We start from the raw sequence: 23,496 nt of genomic DNA, 5'->3' as shown, positions 1-23,496 counted from the left end.
CTTGTTGGTGTATGCCATTACCCTGCATATTTCATTACATTTACTAAATTCATTCTGCATCTTGACTTATGTTCATCTTTCTATAGTCGTTATGGAAGTCCAGATGATCTGAAGGAACTTGTTGATGTTGCCCATTCTATGGGAATCCAGGTTTTACTTGACGTTGTACATAGTCATGCATCGAAGAACAGTGAAGATGGCCTCAACCAGTTTGACGGAACAAACTCGTGCTTCTTCCATGATGGACCGAGAGGAAACCATGATCTCTGGGACAGCAGACTTTTTGACTATTCAAAGTGAGTTATCTCTTTTTAAAAATGTTTGTGTCTCCGTTTCCCCATTGTTTTATCTTTTGTGTAGGAAACTGTTAATTTGATTACACCATTGTGATTTAATAAACTAAATTTAATAAACATGTAAACGTAGCAAGATGAACTGGTCCTGAACTGTTAAGCGATCAGCGGGTGAAATGATACTCCTATCTATGATGCTCAGAGGGTGAAATAACACTGCTTTCTATGATGCTCAGAGGGTGAAATGACACTCTTTTCTTTGATGCTCAGCGGGTGAAATGACACTCCTTTCTATGATGCTCAGTGGGTGAAATGACACTCCTTTCTATGATGCTCAGCGGGTGACATGACACTGCTTTCTATGATGCTCAGCAGGTGAAATGACACTCCTTTCTATGACGCTTAGCGGGTGACATGACACTCCTTTCTATGATGCTCAGAGGGTGAAATGACACGCCTTTCTATGATGCTCAGAGGGTGAAATAACACTGCTTTCTATGATGCTCAGAGGGTGAAATGACACTCTTTTCTTTGATGCTCAGCGGGTGAAATGACACTCCTTTCTATGATGCTCAGTGGGTGAAATGACACTCCTTTCTATGATGCTCAGCGGGTGACATGACACTGCTTTCTATGATGCTCAGCAGGTGAAATGACACTCCTTTCTATGACGCTTAGCGGGTGACATGACACTCCTTTCTATGATGCTCAGAGGGTGAAATGACACGCCTTTCACACTGCAGTGAAGACTGAAAGGCATCGGTGCATGCGCAGATGTACATATAATTTTTTTTTCCGCACGTGCCCATGCCTCTTAGTCTTCACTGCAGTGTACTAAAATGGCACCGAATATTGCAGTTTGCACGGACTTGGGCGCCATTTTAATGAAGACAGAATCGTGACAATGCGCACACCACGCTAATGACAGCAATGACGTGCGGCGTGAGATATATAGAAAGAAAGGGGGGCACATCATAGAGGAAACTGGTGGAGAACCTTACAGAGAGGACCCGACCCACAAACGCCCGCTCCGCTGCACACGTCATTCAACGTACAGGGCATTTCTGCAACTTTGATTACAGATATTTCTGCAACCAAGCATCAACCAAGAACCTTTCTACAACAGGTATGCCTGGATTCAGCATCTTACTGCCTGTATGGCACTGCCTTTACCTCATATAGCAAAATCCTGGTGACTGGAACTCCTTAAAACCATCCTTTCGCTCTCTTGTTATTCTGGCATTTGGCAAATATAAATAATCCTAATTGACCTAAAACTGGAAAGGAGATATATATTTTATTATATTAAATATTCAAGTATATATTTTATTATATTATATTGTATATTATTTCCATGTTCCTACTGGCCAATAAATATTATTTTTTTTAAAGCAGTTGTCTTGAGGACGTAGCTTTTGCTTTTGTTTATTTAGGTAGAAAAATCGTAACCAGTCCTCCTTTTAAGTATAAAGTTTACTTTTCTGAAAGTTGTAATACATATCTGACAACATCCTTTTAAATTGGCCATGACTGATCGCAATCTTTTAATTCCATTTTTCCATATCTGTCAGGAGTAATGAGCTCATTGTAGAGTTTAAGTTGTCAACAGTTTGTTTTCTTTTGTTCAACTGAACACAGTAACGTATTTTTTAGTAATTGCATCTGAGTCAAGCAGAGCACAGGTAATGAGATTACTTGTTAAGTACGTTAAGGGTAAGGAGATCATCTCTTATGGTGCTTAGGTTCTGTCTGGAGATATTTAAGCATCTAAATCCTATAAGACTTTCATTGTTAAATGACTGAGACGATAATCTGTATATAGTTGGATGGATAAATAATAATATATTTAATATATTAAAGGGAAGGTGCCACCAGGTTTTTGCCACCTAATGTGAGAGCAGCATATCGTAGGGGCAGAGATCCTGATTCCAGCGATGTGTCACTTACTAGGCTGTTTTAATGTAGCTTTGATAAAATCACTGTGTAATCAGCAGTCGATTATCATTAAAGGACTACTTGGTAGTCCAGTATATTCACGAGTTCTGTAACTGCTTGATCTGCAGCAGAGAAAACATTGATTTTATCTAAATGACAGTAAAGAGTTTGGTAAGTGACACATTGCTGAAATCACAGTCTCTGTCCCTACATTATTCTGCTCTCAGATGGGGAAGGAAAAACCTGGTGACAGATTCCCTTTAAGTTTATGGATTTATATCTCTCCTACCTTATTTCACATATAACCTGTACACTCTAATTTGGATTCTCGTGTTCAAACTGAGCAGATTCTCAAGGATGTATCTCATAAGGATTGCAAAATGATACATCCATTACTAGAATATTAAACATAAATGTAATCAAATGGAACCTTTATAGCTAATAAACTTGTATTACGCAGTGGAAACTTTTTTTAAATTCTCTAATATTTTTGTACAATTTGCTTTCATGGTGAAGACAGAATCTGTCTAACACTTGTTTTGTGCAGTTGAAGACTAACATGCCATATTTTTAATATTTAAAACCTCATGTAACAGATTGTGCTAAACTTTACTCGGATATGTGCAAAGAAAGAGTCCCGAATCTTTAAAAAAAATTATCCATCATGACGATCAGTTTTTCCCGAAATCCTCCAACGAAAAAGATAGACTAGACAAAAACAAACTTAAAACTGCGAATGAGGAATCTGGCTTGTGTTCTGTGCAGACAGCCCTTTTTTAAGCTGTGTATGTATATATATATATATGTATGTGTGTATGTATGTGTGCATGTATGTATGTGTGTGTATATGTATACATATATATATATATATATATATATATATATACATATATATATATATATATATATATATATATATATATATATATATATATATATATATATATATATATATATAATCTCTTAAAGGGAACCTGTCAAGTGGAAAAATGCTATTAACCTGCAGATATGAGGTAATGTGCAGGATAATAGCTTTCTGAATGTGCACAGCACCTGCACATTACACCCCGCTGTCGGGAGGAGATTAACTTTATTTTTTCCGGCCAGCGCTTTGGCCTTCAGTAATTGGAGCTGCCCGGGTTCAGTCACCGCTCAGTATATGGAGAGCGGCAGCTGTAACCACACCCCCACTCTGACTGAAAGCTGCTCAGCATTACAGGCAGCTGTTAGTCATTGCGGTGGGTGTGGCTACAGCCGCCACACTTTATATATAATGTTGGAAAGATAACAGTTAACTTTCTCCCGGCAGCAGGGTTCAATATGCAGGTGCCGGACAGGTACAGAAAGCTGTCAACATGCAGATTAACCCCATATCTGCAGGTTAATAGCATTTTTTTTCCACGTGACAGATTCCTTTAAAAGCATTAAAAGCATCCCTCCAGCATTTTCTTTTTTTTTTTTTATTTTCTTTTTTAAATTCAGCATTGGATTGGTGCTTTATATTTAAATCCCCTGTCCCTACTCTTATATTCAAACTGCCATCGTCATCGTCCCTTTTTTTTTTTTTTTTCCCTTTCTTTCTTTCCTTCTAGCGTCACTCCGGTTAGTCGCCTGTGATTTGTAGCCTGCCGTGAACTTCAGTGCTTCATGGAAATCGCCGGAGGTCACAAATCAATACATCGCTATAAGAGCCTCGTTCCGTTTCTCATAGTTGCATTGATCTATTGTGACATAAATTCTGGCTGGCCAGAAGTTAGAAGTTAATGGTCACAAGATGGTGCCACGGGACTTTCAAGATTATCAAAAACTGCCACATGATTTGGGCAAAAAATCATTGAACTAGCTGAATTTCAGCACCCAACCTCCTTTTTTTTTTTCTTTTTTTTTCTTTTTTTTTTATTCCTCTTCCAAGTTGAGATACGCTGCTACCTCTATTTTTCTACAATCTGAATTCAACTCAATATTTTTTTTTTTTTTTTTTATAAAGATATGGTGTTGTGTTCTACATTGGTAAAAGAAAAGGGAGCATGTACTGCAGACACCAACACCTACTGAAATGCACGAACACTGTCCAGGCGTTAACCTCACTACCAACAGGTTCACGGAAGCAGATAATGAATTTGGTGGAGGGGGGTGGTCACTAGAAAGTGCTATAATAGTAATCTTGTAGGGGGTGAGAACTACAGTATGTATTTGTTTCATTTTCACAGATTTATTTTTCCTATTGTTTTGACAAGAGAAAAATTTTGTACATTTTTCCTACTTCAGGCAATTGGTGACACTTGGGAATGGCTTGCTCCTTTTTTGTCCATAACACATGTATAGCTGATTAGGAAAGAAGGGTTGGGAGAAATAGCTGTTGTTTTTGGGGTTTTTTTTAACCAATAATGATCTGCTATTTGTCCATCTTCATTTATAAGCAAGGACTTGCTTTATCATGTTTAAATTTAAAGGGAACCAATCACCAGGATTTTCGTATATAACCTAGTGCCAGTATAGCACTGGCTTTATCAGGCTGATTCTATACATGCCTGTAGTGGTTAGTACCGGATGTATAGGTTTTGAAATCCAAGAAAGTAAAGTTTATAAAATAATCAGCTTCTTGAGTGACAGCAGCTGAGGATCAGAGAATATCTGGGGGAAGATATTCATAGTTATCCCCTCCCCCTGTAAGAATTGGCATAAGTATCTCGCTCAAGTCTCACGTTGCATCACCCGTCAAGGACTCCCTCTCTAATCACAGGAGTGGGTCAGTTGCATGCATCTCTATACCGCAGAGATTTGTGTGTGTGTGTGTGTGTGTGTGTTAGTGACGCAACTCGAGACTCGCGCGAGCTACTCGCGCTAATACAATTGATTTACTTTCACTTGCAGGACTTGTGGTGAGGTCATTCCCATGCAGCCAGAAGGGGCGGGATCTCAGCCAACATGTTGCCTCCTGTATCAGCACTGACACTAGGTTCTGTACGACAATCTGGTTATTGGTTCACTTTAAGACTTTTTTTTTTTTTATAACAATACAATCAAATTATACTGAAGTAAAAAAAAATACATTTTATATATATATTTTTTTTTTCTACCAAAAAAAACCCTTACTAATACCTAAACTATATAGGTAAAAGGAGATAACTCATTTTCAGTTGTGTTTTTGAGTGTTTTTGAAAAGATCTTGTCTATACTGCACAAAAAAAAGCAAATTCCGACAATTCTGGAGGATCCAATAGCTAAAGGTTTTTCATCCACTCCGGATAGCTGTCACAGACTTTAAGCTGCAGGTTCCAAGTAATCCTGGTTAGTCCTGCAGGAATAACAGAGAAATGGCACAACGGAGTTCTAAAACATACCATTTTTTCTGATTTTTTTTTTTAACAAGTTTTTCCTAAAGGAAACCTTTTAGGTTGTCTTTAAAAAGCCGTAAACCCGGCTATCAGCTCAACCTGGACAATAAATGTGTCACTTGTTGAATCTGTTAAGTTTCCCTATAATTTTTAAATATTGTCAATTAATTATTGGAATATAAAAAAATTATAACCTATTAACCCCCGGCTGCGTGTGCTCAGTTTAACGTGCTTGTTACTATGTTACAACACTTATTGATTAGAAGTCCCGATAATGGGATATGCCATCCTGTAGACTCTTCCATTCTTTGTATTGGATCTTCCATTCTTTCCACCTTTTTTATCTCTTTCAGCTAATTCCATATTGGCAATTCAGATGAATCTAGAAATTGCTTATGGATTTTTAGCATAGCCACATAATGTCTTCAGTGGCTTTTAATACGTTCCAGTTGTGTCGCCTTATTAGTGCTCTGATTTACTATGTATTAATAAGTGATGGCTTTATAGCAGATAGCCGGCTGATCTATCATCTAAATTCTACGGCACAAAGATAATTTATAACGTGCTAAAATATTGATTGCTCCTTTTCCCCCGCCCTTATACTTTGTTTCTGCGGACAGCTCATTATAATTCCAGAAAGCTGTGTGTTTTCCGCTAAGCAGAACAGCGTCTGCATCCCACCAGGCCTGCAGACTAATGCCTTTTCTTGGCACTGACACAATAAATGTATATAATCACACAGTGCAAAGCGGCAGGTTTAATATAGTCGAGTTACAAGGCCTAGCTACACCAATACTTAATATGTACCAGCAAAGCCGAGTAAAGGGGTTCAACACGGGAAAGGGACCTCTGAGTCTGCACCCAACCTGGGCAGCACGGTTACAATTGCAGAGGCACATTATGATTATAGTGGATTACTTTGAAGGCATTATTATTATGGGGATGCCAAATTTATGTTGTGTGTGTGTGTGTGGGTTTTGTTTCACTAATTTAAAAAAAATAAATAACTGCAACAACTAACAAACCAAATATTCAGATTTAAGGGGGCTTTACACGCAGCCACATCGCTAGCGATGTCGCTGGTGAAAGCACCCGCCCCCGTTGGTTGTGCGTCACGGGCAAATCGCTGCCCAAGGCGCACAACATCGTTAGGACCCGTCACACGGACTTGCCTGCCTAGCGACGTCTCTGTGGCTGGCGAACCACCTCCTTTCTAAGGGGGACGTTCGTTCAGCGTCATAGCGACGTCACTAAGCGGCCGCCCAATAGACGCGGAGGGGCGGAGATGAGCGGGCCGAACATCCCGCCCACCTCCTTCCTTCCTCATTGTGGGCGGCCGCAGGTACGGTGTTGTCCCTCATTCCTGCGGTGTCACACATATCGATGTGTGGTGCCGCAGGAACTACGAGCAACCTGCGTCCTCAACAACCAAAGATTTTTTGAAAATGAACGACGTGTCAACGATGGATGATAAGGTGAGTATTTTCCATCCTTAACGGCCGTTCGTTGGTGTCACACGCAACGACGTTGCTAACTATGCCGGATGTGCATCACTGAATCAGTGACCCCGGCGATATATAGTTAGATATGTCATTGCGTGTAACGGGGTCTTAAGGCTTGGGTGAAATGACCGCTGTGTCTAAGTCGGTCGTTACATGGCCAAAGATCGCAGTATGGCTGTGCCACAGCTCAACGTAGTCACTGTCTACCTGGCCACAATGTGAGGAACAAATTTAGGTACATCAATGACAAAATAAGATTGTCCATTACTAAAGGTACCCCCCTCCCTTCATAGGTCCCAGTTTATCTCTATGGGAGTCATCTAGTCTTCGAATTTGATTCTGGCGTTGCGACTTCCATTCTAGAAACTGGAATTGGACAAATTGAGCAGCGCACATCATTGGTGGGAGCGGGGCTACCTCCTGTGAGTGACACCAGTCTGAGCTTGCGTGCAAGGATCAGACTTCAAAGAATCAGAGAACCCAGGCAGAGATGAGAGTGGAGTGCTTTTCCTTCAGCTGACAAGCGCTGCCATGTGTTTATTAGAAAGCATGTCATAAGGCTTGTCAGCTGAAGGCACGGCACCTCAAAGTTTTGGCAGAGTCAGTCTGTAGTATCCAGGACTGAGCTCAGATTAGGCTTCACTGTACTCTGCCTCGATCTTGTTAAAGCTTTGAAGTGCCGTGCTTTCAGCTGACAAGCCCTGTGATATGCTTTCTAATAACAAGAAGCACATTCCAGCACATGTCAGCTGAAGGGACAGCTCTCCAAAGCATCGGCAGATCCAGGCAGAGAGGTGAGTGAAATCTGATCTGAGCATGCTGATTACTGTTGAGTTGTCTCTTAACGGTGTTGTTCGGTCTAAAATAAGTCTGCAGTCCCTCTATGTAACTGCAGACTTATGAATCCTCCTAGCGCACACACCGTGCGTTGTGAGGATTTATCTGTTTTTGACCTGGAAACTGTGCAATTGTACGCTATGCATGTTTCTGGCCAGAACTTGGCTAGTGGGCGAGGCCTCACTAAATACAAGTCTATGGAGTGGGTGTGTCCGACTAGTAGGCATGACTGTCTAGTGGGTGCAACCTTGCTTAATGCATATGTATTGAGCGAGGCCACACCCACTACTTGGGTTCTGGCTAGGAACAGGCATGGCGCACAATTGCGGTCATATGACCGCCATTCCTGGCTCAGAAACCAGCAAATTTTCACAGTGAACAGGGTGTGTGTGCTGGGAGGAGTCATAAGTTTTCAGTCACATAGAGTGACTACGTACTTATCATTTTAGAAGGAACAACCCTTTAAAGTTCAACATCGCCGATAGAACGTTTATATATACTAAACTGCAAACTTTGGACTCCTACCAGCACATGTACTGTTAACTGCAAGGATTCGCCGGTTTTTGAGCCGGTAACGGCGGTCATGTGACTGCAATTGTGCACTATGCCTGTTCTTGTCCAGAACCCGAGTAGTGAGTATGCATGTATGGGTGGGTGGATAAAGACCTTTTAAAATCTGTTTACTGGTGGGGGGGTCTAGATTCAGAAAGACCCACTAATTTCTCAAACCAACATGAGACTCGCACAGTCTCTACTGCATTTCAGCTCACAGGATTGGATTTTATGTTGTTTTCACCTGGAAAAAAAACCTAGGACGAGGTATCCGGAGTAGAGACAAGCGAACCCGAACAGTAATATTCAGTGTTCGTACCAAACACTCTCTTTACAAAAATATCAGTGTTTTCAGAGTTTGTGCTTTTACATATGCTAACTAGTGATGGGCGAATAGTAACTATTTGTGTTCCGATGAGACTTACCGAGTACTATTCCAAGATTTGTCACAGCAATAAAATATATACTTTTTTCTCCCTCCATTAACTTGCATTAGGTTCATGATTCGGGATTGATAACGTAATAACACTTTGGGATTCGTTATGTATATTCTGAACATGAATAGTTACTATTTGCCCATCTCTAATGCTAACCAATCGATCAAGCATCAGTGTGCCTGGGTATGCTCCGTGCTCGGCCCTGTGCGAGCTGCTTTTAGCAAGTGGGTGGAGAGCCAAACTGCCCAATCATTGACTTCCAATGGGGTTCAGCTCAACTCCGGGTCCAGAACTGACCTTTGTCAAAAGTCCTGATGAACCTGAACTTCAGGTGGTCCGCTCAGCTCTAGTCATGAGGCTGTTGTACTTCTTGGAGCAGCTTAACAACATGTGAGCTGAGTCATGCTGCATTCAAACAGTATTCACAAGTTAATTGATTTAATTAGTTATAGAGCATTAGGCCCCCTTCACATGCACATGCCTCCGGTACGTGCTAGGTCCGTTCCCGTATATGTACCGGAGACACGGGCACACGTATACCCATTAAAATCAATGGGTATATGTGCACGCACGTGTTCAGCCATTGGCGTGTGCCCGTGTGCTCCATATGGAGGCATGTCCGTTTTTCTTTGGCAAAACGTGTCGCACGGCCTGCACCCGTACCACACGGATGTAGTCTGGATGCGATCCCATGTGACACGCGCCGGAGAAACACACGTGTCATTGTAAAAATAAAAAAAACATACTCCCCTCCACCAGCCCTGCAGTCTCTGCCGCGGCTGTCACCGGCATCCAACCCCCAGTGAATGTGAACAACGCATCTTCTACACTGGGGGCCGGAAGCAGCGTCAGCGGGACGTGGTCTGTGCCGGACACTGACATTCAGCACCACAGACAACTCCAGAAGAATCAGGTAAGGCGGGACTTTTCGTTATATGTAATAACACAAGGAGACCACGCATGTGCCACAAACACTGCACACGGGGGAGCAAACCACCCCTTTAATACGTCCGTGAAAAAAGGGTTCGTTTTTTTCCACGGACGTGTGAAGGGGACCTTAAACTAAGCCGGTTTCAATTGATTTTGCTTTTTCTATCTGCTGTCAGTAGAAAAGTGCAATTTGGTAGGCGCTGGCACATTAAGACCATGAAAAAACATTTGATTTTTTTTTTTGTTAACGCAACATGTTTTAAAGCTGTTCAAATTTCTTACTCAAGCATAAATAGTACGTAGTAGTAATTGACTTTTTATAGGTCCACCCCTGTGACACATCACATGCCTAAAATATTGAGAAATCAGTATATACTTATGTTTCACAGTGTGCAGCTTGGTCTAGAGTACGCAGTAGCTATAGTCCAGGATAGTTGTTAACTCCTAACATACTAGCCACTTCTCTCCAGAGCATTGATTTCCATACGGCAGTTACCTCCCACTCAGCTCCTGAAGAGCTGCTAATAAAAAAAAAAAAAAAAATTTGCAAAATCACCAGCCCACAGCATTGACTGCTACCATAGCAGTTGTTCTAATCCTGGCTCCCTGATTTTGCCGTTCCCAGCTGAGTATTTGTTCAATGCCCGGTAATCGCAATGTATACTTGATGAATTTGGCGTCTGCTTCAGAAAAAGCAGTCACCTGAATGTGTTACAGCTGAACATGGAATGAGCGTAAGGGTATGTGCACAACTGCATTTTTTTTCTTCTTCTAAGACAAATATATATATATTTTTTTTTTTTTTTTAGTGCAATTTTGTCACAAAACTGCATGCAAATCATGTCAGCAAAGTAATGAGCGCAATACTACAAGGGGACCAGGATGGGGCATTACTACAAGAAGGGGACAAGGATGGGTGGTTTACTACAAGGGGACCAGGGAGAGGATATTACAACAGGATGGGTATGTTTCTACAAGATGAGGGCATTAGTAGAAGACGTGGACCAGAATGGGACCATTAATACTAGATGGGTACCAAGATGCAGACATTACTACAAGGTGGTGAAAGTACTACAAATGAGGACCAAGATGGGGCATTACTACACTATGCGGACAAGGATGGAAACATTACTATAAGATGGGGAAAAGGATGGGCACATTTCTACAAGAAGACCAGGGTGGTCTCATTTCTACAAGAAGGGGACCAGGATGGTCTCATTTCTACAAGAAGGGGACCAGGATGGGGCACATTACTACAAGGGGACCAAGATGGGGCACATTACTACAAGGGGACCAGGATGGGGCACATTACTACAAGGGGACCAGGATGGGGAACATAACTACAAGAAGGGGACCAGGATGGTCACATTTCTACAAAAAGCGGACCGGGATGGGGCACATTACTACAAAAAGTGGATCGGGATGGGGCACATTACTACAAGGGGACCAGGATGAGGCACATTACTACAAGAAGGGGACCAGGATGGGGCACATTACTACAAGAAGGGGACCAGGATGGGGAACATTACTATAAGGAGGAGATTAGGATGGTCACATTACTACAAGATGGGGACCAGAATAGGGCAAAATAGTTCAAGAAGGGGACAGGGCTGTGGAGTCGGTAAGCCAAACCTTCGACTACGACTGCTCAATTTCTCTTGCACCGACTGAGACTCCTACATATATTGCTTATAGTTAGGTGAAAAATTTATTGTAGTACATGAACATGTGTATGTGAACATCAGACATTTTAATAATTATTATAATACATTAATCAAGATATTTGGATAGAACATAAAACATATTAATTGGAATACAACTTTAGAACACAAACTGTAATAAATTGTAAATATGTAATACACTATGTAATATACAGTAGATTACAGATATATCTTGTGTGTATGTGTGTATATATAGATATATATATATATATATATATATATATATATATATATATCAGATTTTTACATATTTACAATGTATTAGTTTTTTGTGTTCTAAAGTTGTATTCCAATAAATATATTTTATGTTCTATCTAAATATCTTGATTATTGTATCATAAAAATGATTACATGTCTGATGGTCTGATGTACACATTGTACTACAATACATTTTTCACTTAAATATAAGCATTATACGAAGTGTTATTATTTAGTAAAATATTCAGCACATTCTGCATTGCACTACTGTCCCCAATTTATTATATATGTTAGGAGTCGGAGTCGGTGCATTTTATACCAGCTCCGACTCAGACTCCACAGCCCTGGAAGGGGACCAGGATGGGGAATATATCTACAAGATGTTGTTCAGAATTGCTATCTGTTGCTAATTGTAAGACAATATTACGGTATGGGGCCAATTTTGGGGGAAAAAATTGTACAAATGAAAAAAATAATAAAAAACATGAAAAAAATATTACGTCACTAAAAATGCTGTTTTATATATAAACTAAAGTAAATACCGTAAGTGCATGTTCATCACCACATCCATAACAACTCTAACTATAACACTGTACTATAATCCATACTATGAATGCCATTTTAAAGGAATAAAATAATCATGCCAAATATGTTAAAAAAAAAAAAAATTGATCAAAAGGTGAATAAAAAATAAAAATATGGGATCACTAAAAATGTCACTTTGTCCTGCTGAGTGTGGCACCCAAAATTTCCTATTCTATTGTGTGCGGCCCATATAACTAGCCAAGTTTGAGACCTCTGCTCTAGTGTGAAGTTACAGTGTCTAAAAATTAGCGAGATTTTGTAATCAGGTCTCAATCTATTAATAAATGTGTTTTTCTTTTTTCCTTAAGTTGCCACTTTTGTAATAAGATGTTTCTCATAGGATCCAGGTTACATTTATTACAGTCCTATATTTTTCCATTCAGAAAAGTGAATGTCTTTTTTGTTTGGTAAACCTTCCCTTTACAAATTTAATCAGGATAACACATCATTCGCTTGTATTTAGCCAACGGCGAGCAGACTGACAATGCGAATTCACTCAAATGATAATCCCGTTGAATTTAAAAGTAATCTACTCCGCAGAGCAGGAGAGTCCGACATGCTGGGATTCTCTTTATTAAAATACCTGCAATTCACACCATCAGCAATAGCCTCCTGCAATCTTACTTTAGCAAATCCATAGGATCTTTATCAATTTAATTTAAAAGTGTGCTGTTGAAATGATGGAACATATTAAAGTGTGGCTATAAAATTAGCAGCAGGATGAAAAATATGTTTTTCTATACAGATAGCACATATGCTTTATTAAAGGGAACCTGTCACCACTTTTTTGGCGTATAAACTGCAGCCACCACCACCAGGCTCTTATATACAGCATTCTAACATGCTGTATATAAGAGCCCAGTCTGCTGTGAGAACATAAAAAACACTTCATAATACTTACCTAACGGTCACGCGGTTGGCCATATGGGCGTCTCTGTTCTCCATTGCAAGCGCTGCCTCTTTTGGCCATATTTGTTCTCCTTTTCTAGCCGTGGTGCATGATACGTCCGACGTCATCCACACTCGCCGGCATTCAGGTCTTGAGCAGGCCCGGCGAGTGTGTATGACGTAGAAGCGTCATGCACACAGGCTTCAGACGACGGTGGCCGAAAGAGGCAGCTCCGGCACCGGAGAACGAAGATGCCCATATGGCCAACCGCGCGACCATTAGGTAAGTATTATAAAGTGTTTTTTATGTTCTCACAGTGGCCTGGGCTCTTATACAGTATACAGCATGTTAGAATGCTGTATATAAGTCCCCGGTGGTGGTGGCCAAAAAAGTGGTGTCAGGTTTCCTTTAAAGTGTTAAAGTGCTCTGTTTCACAGAATGATTAACAGTTGTGTGCTAGCCTGACACACAAACTTCAAGTACAGGTTCTGGACTTGTGTCTTTAAGAGCGCACCGCTGCGCTGCCTCCCAGCTTCCTAGCTCAGTGCACAACTTAAGATTGATAGTGTTTCCCCGAAAATAAGCCCTCCCCAAAAAATAAACCGTAGCGGGACTTTTCAGCATTTTCGTCACAAGCCTTAATAATAAGCCCTACCTCAAAAATAAGCCCTTTTTGTGGTTCAATAATGAAGTGTCCATGCAGCAAAGTTAAAGATACTGCATTAAACTTCAGTACAGAAAGCAGACACCCCCCAAAAGAGAGCAGAAAAAAAAGAAAGTCATACTCTGCAGACGCCGAACAGGAGGACCTGCAGTGGAACGCATCAAGGACCTGTGGTAGAACGTACACCCACACACCAGATCACACTACCACACACACCACATCCGGCGATACCGATTGTGATCTGATATGAGTGTTTCTGTGCAATCTGATGTATGTGAGTGTCGGCCAGAAGCAGTTGTTGGACCGCATGGAGCATACCTGCTGGGAGCACCCGCCAAAGATCTCATGATGACCTTGGGAGCCATGCAGATGTCCGTTCTGGTAAGTATGAGTCTCCTTGGAAGGGCGGTCTCCTTTTATTTTTATATTTTTTTTTTTTTTTTTTTTTTGGGGCGGGGGGGGGGGGGGGGTGGTGTGAGCTAAGCCCTAGCGTATTTTTTCCAGGGCAAAAAATAATATAATACATTTGTCTTATTTTTGGGGAAACCCGGTAGTCTGAGATTGGTGGCTTTCTTTCTGCAGCATGAGTAGTGCTCGGACACTGAAGCTGGCGGGATCCACTTTCCTCGGGGACATTGTATCACACATCACTTGGCATGGCCTACTCCATGCTGTTGGTAACAGCCAACCCCTGCTTCCCTGCCGTCTAAGAACACGCCCCCTGCTCTTGGACAAAACACAAGATGCTACTATCAGGGGGCTAACTGTTACCAACAGAATGGAGTAGACCCCCAGATGTGTAATGTATACTAATAAAATTAGAATAAAAATATAGCAGATTTTGACTATATATGCCGCATTGTAAACAGCGAGTAATCTGTCGGCTGGTAATTATAGGAACACAAACCATTGGTTCTATGACACTCAATGTCACCTTGCCTTTTAGCGTCTTATTAATTAATATTCTAGGAAAGAGAAGCTAATCACTGATGGGGAACAGATTTTGCAACCAGATTATCACTGTATAAAACATAATATGCCTTTCTCTTTTTTTTTGCAATGCATAACCTGTTCAAGATTTACCTTTTAACTTCCCCACATTAAATGGTTATCTCTAGTTTTATGCCCATGGCAATAGGGTGCTCTGCATTGATTGGCGAAACACTTAAATAATAAAAAAAAAGTAATTGTTTTATAAGAAGTGTCTTTCAAGCAACAATATGCCCACACATTTCTCAGAACACCTTACAAAGTACAATGACATTTGGGAAATGAAAGTGAAAACTTCAGAGAATCCGTCAAGGTTGGAAATGCCGGAATGAACATTAATTTAACTCCGGTTAATAGGAGAAAAGTGAAGAAGTAATGTTAGACACTGGAGGGAATGCAAACAACTGCTATTTAAAAGGAGGAGGAAAGAAAACCAAAAAGTAAATACATACATAGTGGATTCCTGCAGATTTATACTGGTGAAGGTTGACTTTTTTTCCCATTCACTATAGGACAATTAACTCTGCATTGGAGGCTTAAAGGGAAGGTGTTGCGTTTTTTTATTGTTGTATTAAAAATAGTGATTATGAAATAAAGTATTTCTAATACAAATTGAAAATCACTGCTTATTTAGTTTTTATTTAATTCTAATTTTACTGGAGGCACTGGGGGCTGTCATGCTGGATTTGCTGTGTGTGTAACGATAGTTACTCACTCCTTTATGGCAGCCCCTGTGCATAGAGAACAGTGGTCAGGATCCGACCCCATCCAGTAACGTTACAGTGGGCGTCTGCTGAGACCTGGACGCACCCCCTGGGCTGTCCAGATCACAGCAGAGGGAGGAGATAAGCGCCATCATTGTGGAGCTCATAGCCATGCTGTTTGCTCCACTATACCCCTGTCAACCGCCGGGATGTGTGAGTATGGGCCGGCCTCCCCTCCCCCCGTTACTATCTCCAATGACACCCTCTCCCTCCGCTCTCCCCAGCCCCCCGCTACTGCTACAGCCGCCCCTCCCCCTCTCCGTTACCGTCTCCAATGATATCCCCTCTTTCCGCTCTACCCAGCCCCCGCTCTGCCCGCCGCCGTGTGTGTGTGTGTGTGTGTGTGTGTGTGTGTGTGTGTGTGCCAGGGTTGTGTATCTAATCCTATCCTGTGATACTGTGTGCTGAGCAGTGTACCTAATCCTATCCTGTTTGATACTGTGTGCTGAGCCTTGTATCTAATCCTATCCTGTGTGATACTGTCTTCTGAGCTGTGTATCTAATCATGTCCGGTGTGATGCTGTCTGCTGAGCTGTGTATCTAATCCTCTCCTGTGTGATATTGTCTGCTGAGCTGTGTACCTAATCTTACACTGCTCAGCAGACAGTATCACACAGGATATCTAATCCTATCCTGTGTGATACTGTCTGATGAGCCATGTATCTAATCCTCTCCTGTGTGATACTGTGTGCTGAGCTGTGCATCTATTCATATCCGGTGTGATACTATCTGCTGAGCCATGTATCTAATCCTATCCTGTGTAATACTGCTGTCCTTGGTGACACTTTAGACATTTCTGGTCACCAACATTATGGCTCTGCACTATGTCCCTACATGTCATTCTCTGTTATCTGTTGTAAACACTCAGATTAGGAGGGGGAGGCATGCCATCACACACAGGAGAGCAGACTCCGCCCACTTTACTGCAGCTGTGAGCTTTTTCTACAGTAGGATTTCTGTAGGATTTCAGAAGCTGCTCCCCCTAGGGTTTAACAGTGGAAAATATCAAACTTTTTAATTTTTTTTTTTAATATTTTGCTGAATTAAAAACAAATAATATTTAAACAAAACATTATCACTTTACATTTTTTCAGTTATTGAATTTTTTTTTTTTTTACGATACCTTCCCTTTAAGGCGTTCAAACCCCTTAGACTGAAGTTGGAAATGGCCACCTGTTTATGGAGGCATCCAAATTTTCCTGAGAGATGAGTTGATTCACACAGCACTTCTGGGGTTGATGCTCAAGTAGTGTCCAAAACCGTCTCAAGTGGTTGTAAAAACTTGGCACGCAAGATAAATGTGAATAGTGGTCTTTTATTGAGAAGAACTTGTAGAACCAGCACAAGCACAGATGTTTCGGTCGAAAACCTTAATCAGTGTGTGTGCAGAGGGTCCTCAGAAGGTATAGCAACTGGCGTAGTTTTTGACCGAAACGTCTGTGCTTGTGCTAGTCCTACAAGTTGTTCTCAATAAAAAGACCACTATTCACACTTATCTTGAGTGCCACGTTTTTACATCTACTTTCTCCCTAGAGATGTCAGTGGAAGGTGCGGTGAGAAGGGGGAGTTAAAACCCAATAGGCTGTGTCCATCGGCTGATCCATTTGTTGGCAGTGGAGATGCACCCAGGGATGTTTGGCCGAAGCGCTTCGGTGAACCGAGCTTCCCATGTATGAAATGAGGCAGCTACGTAAAGGACTTCAGCGTTCGTGATGAGCGAATACTAAATATTAGGATCATTCCACTATTCATCACGAATAATGAACGTAATGGAAGTCAATAAGGAATCCGAGCATTTTTCTTCAAGGTTTCCCAGAATTCACGATTTGATAGTCCCAAATACCAGAATAGTAATAGGTAATCGATATGAATAACCCGAACCTGAATATTTAGTATTCACTCATCACTATTCAGCATCCTTTAATCACAAACTTTCTTTTTAATGGCATCATGACTCTATGAACGGCAGCAATGTTTCGTCGCCCCCCCCTTCCCCAGTATAGATCTGGGTCTTTGTCAGCTTGACTGCGGTTTCTGTATTTTTGATGCCGTAATAAAGTTGATCATTATTGGAGGCTGAATTTACCTTCTTTTACTTGGAATTTGCTTGGGCATCTTAGTCCCAGGTTTTGCCATTGCTATCTAAGGTGTATAAGGGCCTTTTTTATTTTTTGAATGTAGAAAAGAGGATAAGCATACTGGAAGACTAGTAGGATGGTCACTGTCGATGAGTTTCTTGCTTTACCCTTTCCATTACAGCCATAGACCACAATGAAGAGACCCATATTCTAGTGAAGCAGAGTCTGTTGAGTTCAATAGGCAAAGCTGCTACCCTTTTTCTCCTAAAATAAGACATCCCCTGAAAATAAGACCTTTTTAGAGGTTTTGCTGAATTGCTAAATTTAAGGCCTTCCCGAAAGTAAGACCTAGCAAAGTTTCTGTTTGGAAGCATGCCCGCCGAACAGAACACCAGTGCATGTTGTACATGGAAATAATGGTAGTAACAAGAAATTCTTGATAGGATTTCACAGTTTCTGTTTCTGTTGGTTTGTGATGACAACTACTGTACAGTATATAATCATTTTTTTTTGTTCAGCATTAAATGGGAATCCTTCTTTATGGAAAAATAAGACATCCCCTGAAAATAAGACCTAGCGCATCTTTGGGAGCAAAAATTATTAGACACGGTCTTATTTTCTGGGCAACAGGGTAATTTCTTCTAAATGTCATGAGTCCGAGACATTTTAAATACCTACCAGACACCTCCTGTTGATATGCTATTAAAGGGCATGTTAGCATTAATCCACACCCCAAACTATGTCGACAGCCATGCTGAACTCATTGTGCCTGCCCTCATCAGATCGCAGATGTTACTTAGTTTGAGGCCTGGCAAGTACCAGCGTGGGAGACTGGCTGGAATCCCCGCTGCCGTTGACACACAAACTATGTAGCTGTTTCAAAGACAAGTCGCGCAGTGCCTTTACGTGGCCGGACCATTCCTCTTCTACGGAGAAATCAGCATTTGAATTAATATGCAAATAAGGCTAAAGTTATGGTAGATCTGAAGCCTCCTGCTGACCTATTCCCTTTAATGTACAAAATTGTAATACACATTTTGTACATTTTTTTTTTTTTTCTCCAGAGGTTTATTTCTGCATTGATTCCTTGTAAGATACATTCTATTGGCATTGATCCCATTTTTCTAACTAATTTTAGGGTGGGTTCATATTATCAGTACAGGACACAGTGTGTCGCTTCCTGCGCGGCGACGAGTGCTATCCACAGAGACCACAGCAGCCAGTGCGCACGATTAGAGTTCAGGCCGCTGCGGACATTGTCTTCTCCCTGCGGAGAACACTCACGTCTTCGCAGCATAAATTGACATGCTGCAGCTCGGAAAGCCACGCCACATGTCAGTTTATGCTGAAAAGAAGCATAGGGCCATTGGATTTCTTTTAGTCTCATCCATTGTGCTTGTACTGTACAACACAGTGTTTTGGACGTAGCGGAAACACACTGCATCCAGACCGCTGCTATTACCAATCGCGAGCACACAGCCTTAATGCCGCTTTACACGCTGCGACATCGCTCAAGTAATCTCGTTGGGGTCATGGAATTTGTGACGCACATCCGGTCGCTTTAGCGATGTCTTTGCGTGTGACACCTATGAGCGATTTTGAATCGTCACAAAAACGGTCAAAATCGCTCATCTGTGACATGCCCCCCTATTCTTGAATATCGCTGCTGCTCGGTGTACGAAGTAGTTTGTCGCTCCTGCGGCAGCACACATCGCTATGTGTGACACCGCAGGAACGAGGAACCTCACCTTACCTGCGGCCGGCCGCAATGAGGAAGGAAGGAGGTGGGCAGGATGTTGCGTCCCGCTCATCTCCGCCCCTCCGCTTCTATTGGGCGGCGGTTCGGTGACGCTGCTGTGACGTCGCTGTGACGCTGAACGAACCGCCCCCTTAGAAAGGAGGCAGATCGTCGGTCACAGCGACGTCGCTAGGCAGGTAAGTAGTGTGCCGGGTCCGCGCGATGTTGTGTGCCACGGGTAGCGATTTGCCCATGTCGCACAACCGACGGGGGCGGGTAAAGTTGGTAAAATCTACAATCTAATGTGTTTGATTAGATACATTAATCCTAATCTTCTGTTGTAACAGTTTTCTGTGTGAAATGATCCCCTTTGTTTGTATGACAAACATCTTTATTTTAGGCACAATTTAAAGACCTTCTGAAACTTCCTTGTTGTATAAAGACCTTATTTCTACTAAAATGTTTTTATTTTTTGTGTTTTATAGCTGGGAGGTGTTAAGATTCTTGCTCTCCAATTTGCGATGGTGGATTGATGAATATGGGTTTGACGGTTTTCGTTTTGATGGTGTCACATCTATGCTTTACCATCACCACGGAATAGGTAAGGATATTTCTCGGAGTTCTTTTGTCTTCACCATTTTGTAAGTTAAAGGGAACCTGACAGGTCCCCAATGCCCTCTGACCCACCAGCATTTATATGTTTATTACTATCTACCCTGCCTTACGAGCCCATCATACTGCCTGACACCTAAACACATATTGAAAAAGATCTTTACAAAGTCCTTTTTTCGTATGTAAATTAGTCCTTTGACTAGTCACAGGGGCTCTAGTCCCTTTTACTGTTATCACTCCCCTATGGACGTGATAATGATTTGCTGAGAGCTGGTGTCATCGCCAGCTGTTTGCAGATACCGCGTATGCGCACAACCTGCTTCAGTAACACCATATCGCTTCTAAAGACAGCGCTTCAAGGAGGCACATCGCACATGTCAGGAAGTGAAATCCGCTGTCTTCTTCACTTTCTGAAATGCTCAGTGCTTGCATAAAGCCGGGACCCATAAAGCTGGTATCAAAGGTGCAATGATAATTGTGAAGAAATCCACGCTCGTGTGCGGGTTTTGCTGAGAGCTGGTGATGTCACCGGCTCTCTGCAAATCATGTTATCATGCCGACAGGGGAATAGTAACATACGGAGGGGGCCGACTAGTCTGAGGAATGAATGCCACATTGACTAGTCAAAGGGCTAATATACATATGAAAAAAGGACTTTATAAAAAAACCTTTTTTCATTATGTGATTAGTTGTCAGGCAGTATGAATGGCTCATTAGGCAGGGTATTTAGTAATAAATATATAAATGCTGATGGGTGGGCATGAGGGAACCTGTCATGTTTCCTTTTAAGAGATTTTTACTGCCCCAAAGAAAGATTTCTAAAGACAGTGGGTGGTCATTAAGGATTTCTCCAGTCCCACTTCAATATCGAAAATTCAGTAAGGCCTTGTGCACACGCTGCATTTTTTTATGCGGTTTTTGTGCAGTTTGTTGCCCCAATCTGCATGTCTATCCTTATGCCAGCAAAGTCAATGAGAATTCATAAATGCTTTGCACACGTTACTTCTTTTTTCCTTGCAGAAAAAAGAAGCAGCATATCAATTGTTAGTGCGTTTTGTTGTTTTTTTTTTTTTTTCCTGCGTTTTTTTAGCTCTTCCAGCCAATGATCTCACTAACAAAAAAGCGCAATGCACAAAAATGCATCAAAAATGTTTTTTTGGCGGTTTTTTTTTGTGCATTGTTCTGCCACAAGGCGCAGTTTTTGGTGCAGAAAACTTGCACACATACCCTAACCCTGATTTTTCGTGACTCTTAGGGGTACTTTGCACGTTGCGACATCGCTACTGCGATATCGTCGGGGTGAAATCGAAAGTGACGCACATCCGGCGCCGGTAACTACATCGCAATGTGTAAAGCCTAGATACGCCGATAAACTATTGCAAAAGCGTCGTAAATCGGTGATCTGTGTAGTTTCGGACATTTTCATAATGTCGCACCATTAGGAGATACAATGTTGTTCCTCGTTCCTGCAGCAGCACACATCGCTGCGTGTGAAGCCGAAGGAGCGAGGAACATCTCCTTACCTGCGTCAACTGGCTATGCGGAAGGAAGGAGGTGGGCGGGATGTTTACGTCCCACTCATCTCCGCCCCTCCGCTTCTATTGGCCGCCTGCCATGTGACGCCGCACGACCCGCCCCCTTAGGAAGGAGGCGGGTCGCCGGCCGAAGCGACGTCGCAGGGCAGGTAAGTGCGTGTGAAGCTGCCGTAGAGATAATGTTCGCTACGGCAGCTATCACAAGAGATTGCATGTTCGACGGGGGCGGGTGCTATCGCACTCAGCATCACTAGTATCGGCTAGCTATGTCGCAGCGTGCAAAGTACCCCTTAGTTGTGATATCTACACTGACTCCTCTGTAAGCTAAAATGTCTGTGATACGTTGAGATAATGTAATCAGGCGCTATTTTCCAGTTCTCTGGCCGTGGTGCTTCTTCTATAGCTAATAACTGAATTGTACTGTATTTACGATGTCTCTTTATATGAAAATGCCCAGAGCCACTTATGACTAACATGTCTGGCTTCTACTTGAAAATTTCCATTAAATGGTGCAGTATATTGCTACTTAGTCAAGAATATTACAGCATTACTTAGGTTGAATTTTGCTAATATAGTAAAATCTAATTTTAACTTCAGGCCTCAAAACTTTTCACTCTCTGCATGGGTGAATTGTTCTCTACAAATTGTAAATCCACCTGCAGACTATTTAATACAACGATCTTCTTTATTGAATGAGGAACTTCAGACATGCATCATATATTTTTGTAAAAACTTGGGGCTCCCACCTTGTGTGTGAGTTTTCTGTCTGCCACTGTTTTTTGGGACACTCTGGTAGTTTATTATTGGGTATGCTTTGGGTTTGTTTTCAAACATTATCCTTGTAGGTAATTTTTGATTTGATGGTCTCATCACGGGCCCTTATTGTATGGGAGCTAGTATTTTTTATGGGTCAAAGGACATCCTGCTGATTTTCCAGGATAGGTGACAGCAAGTCAGCTATTCCTCTTCAATGTCCTTCATGACCATCCACATATTACATAAATAACGCGAGTACGCCTCAGGCCCGGTCTCGCCTCAGGCCCGGTCTCGCCTCAGGCCCGGTCTCGCCTCAGGCCCGGTCTCGCCTCAGGCCCGGTCTCGCCTCAGGCCCGGTCTCGCCTCAGGCCCGGTCTCGCCTCAGGCCCGGTCTCGCCTCAGGCCCGGTCTCGCCTCAGGCCCGGTCTCGCCTCAGGCCCGGTACATTTTAATTAATAGATCTTGGAATAATAATCCACAATTGGATGTTTTAAAAAAAAAAATCCTGTTCTGAGATAATCTTATACATGTGCCCCTGCGGTGTACTGTGTAATGGCCGTGTCTGACTGTACAGGTACATGGTCTGATCGTACCACAGCTCCTGGGCAGAAAAAGACTGAAAAGAGTATACAGACATTATAGCACGGGATCGCAGCTGATAATGTCTGTTGGGTATCACATGTCCCTGCCATTTTTTTAAATCATGTTTTACCTCACAGAAACTAGAGGCTGTGATCCCTTACTGTCCTGTCTGTACACTCGTTTTCCTTCCTCCCCTGCCCAGGAGCTGTGGTATGATCAGACCATGTCCCTGTATGGTCAGTCATAGCCATTACACAGTACATAGCAGGGAACTCATATATAAGAAGATTATGTTCGCACAGGAACATTTTTATTTAACAGATCCCTTTGTGGAACTTTTTATTATTCCAAGGTTATTAAATTAAAATGTACTTTGTGGGAAAACCACTTTAAGACCCCCTTGCATATTAGACCCCTGTCAGTGTTATGCAAAATCTGCCATAAGTCTAAAAGTGCAATAGGAATATGAATTTTGCAGGATGGATGTTGTTGGGAAAGAGTCAGCCTTTTTGATCTTTTTGCTCTCTGGCAGATGAGCCACCTCCAGAGGAGTGTGGGAG

At 42.0% G+C, this 23,496-nt stretch overlaps 1 protein-coding gene across 1 annotated transcript in view; it reads left to right on the top strand.

Annotated features, from left to right (window-relative positions):
• The window catches only part of GBE1 (1,4-alpha-glucan branching enzyme 1), a 252,679-nt gene that overhangs the window by 142,826 nt on the left and 86,357 nt on the right, over positions 1-23,496 (top strand). Inside the window, exons 8-9 of the mRNA XM_075333081.1 lie at positions 87-296; positions 19,937-20,052. Coding sequence (XP_075189196.1) covers positions 87-296; positions 19,937-20,052 — 326 coding nt within the window. The remainder of the gene's footprint in view (positions 1-86; positions 297-19,936; positions 20,053-23,496) is intronic.

The sequence above is a fragment of the Anomaloglossus baeobatrachus genome, chromosome 2 (assembly GCF_048569485.1).
Source record: "Anomaloglossus baeobatrachus isolate aAnoBae1 chromosome 2, aAnoBae1.hap1, whole genome shotgun sequence".
Classification (NCBI taxonomy): Eukaryota; Metazoa; Chordata; class Amphibia; order Anura; family Aromobatidae; genus Anomaloglossus; species Anomaloglossus baeobatrachus.
This window is presented reverse-complemented; position numbering and strand designations above follow the sequence as displayed.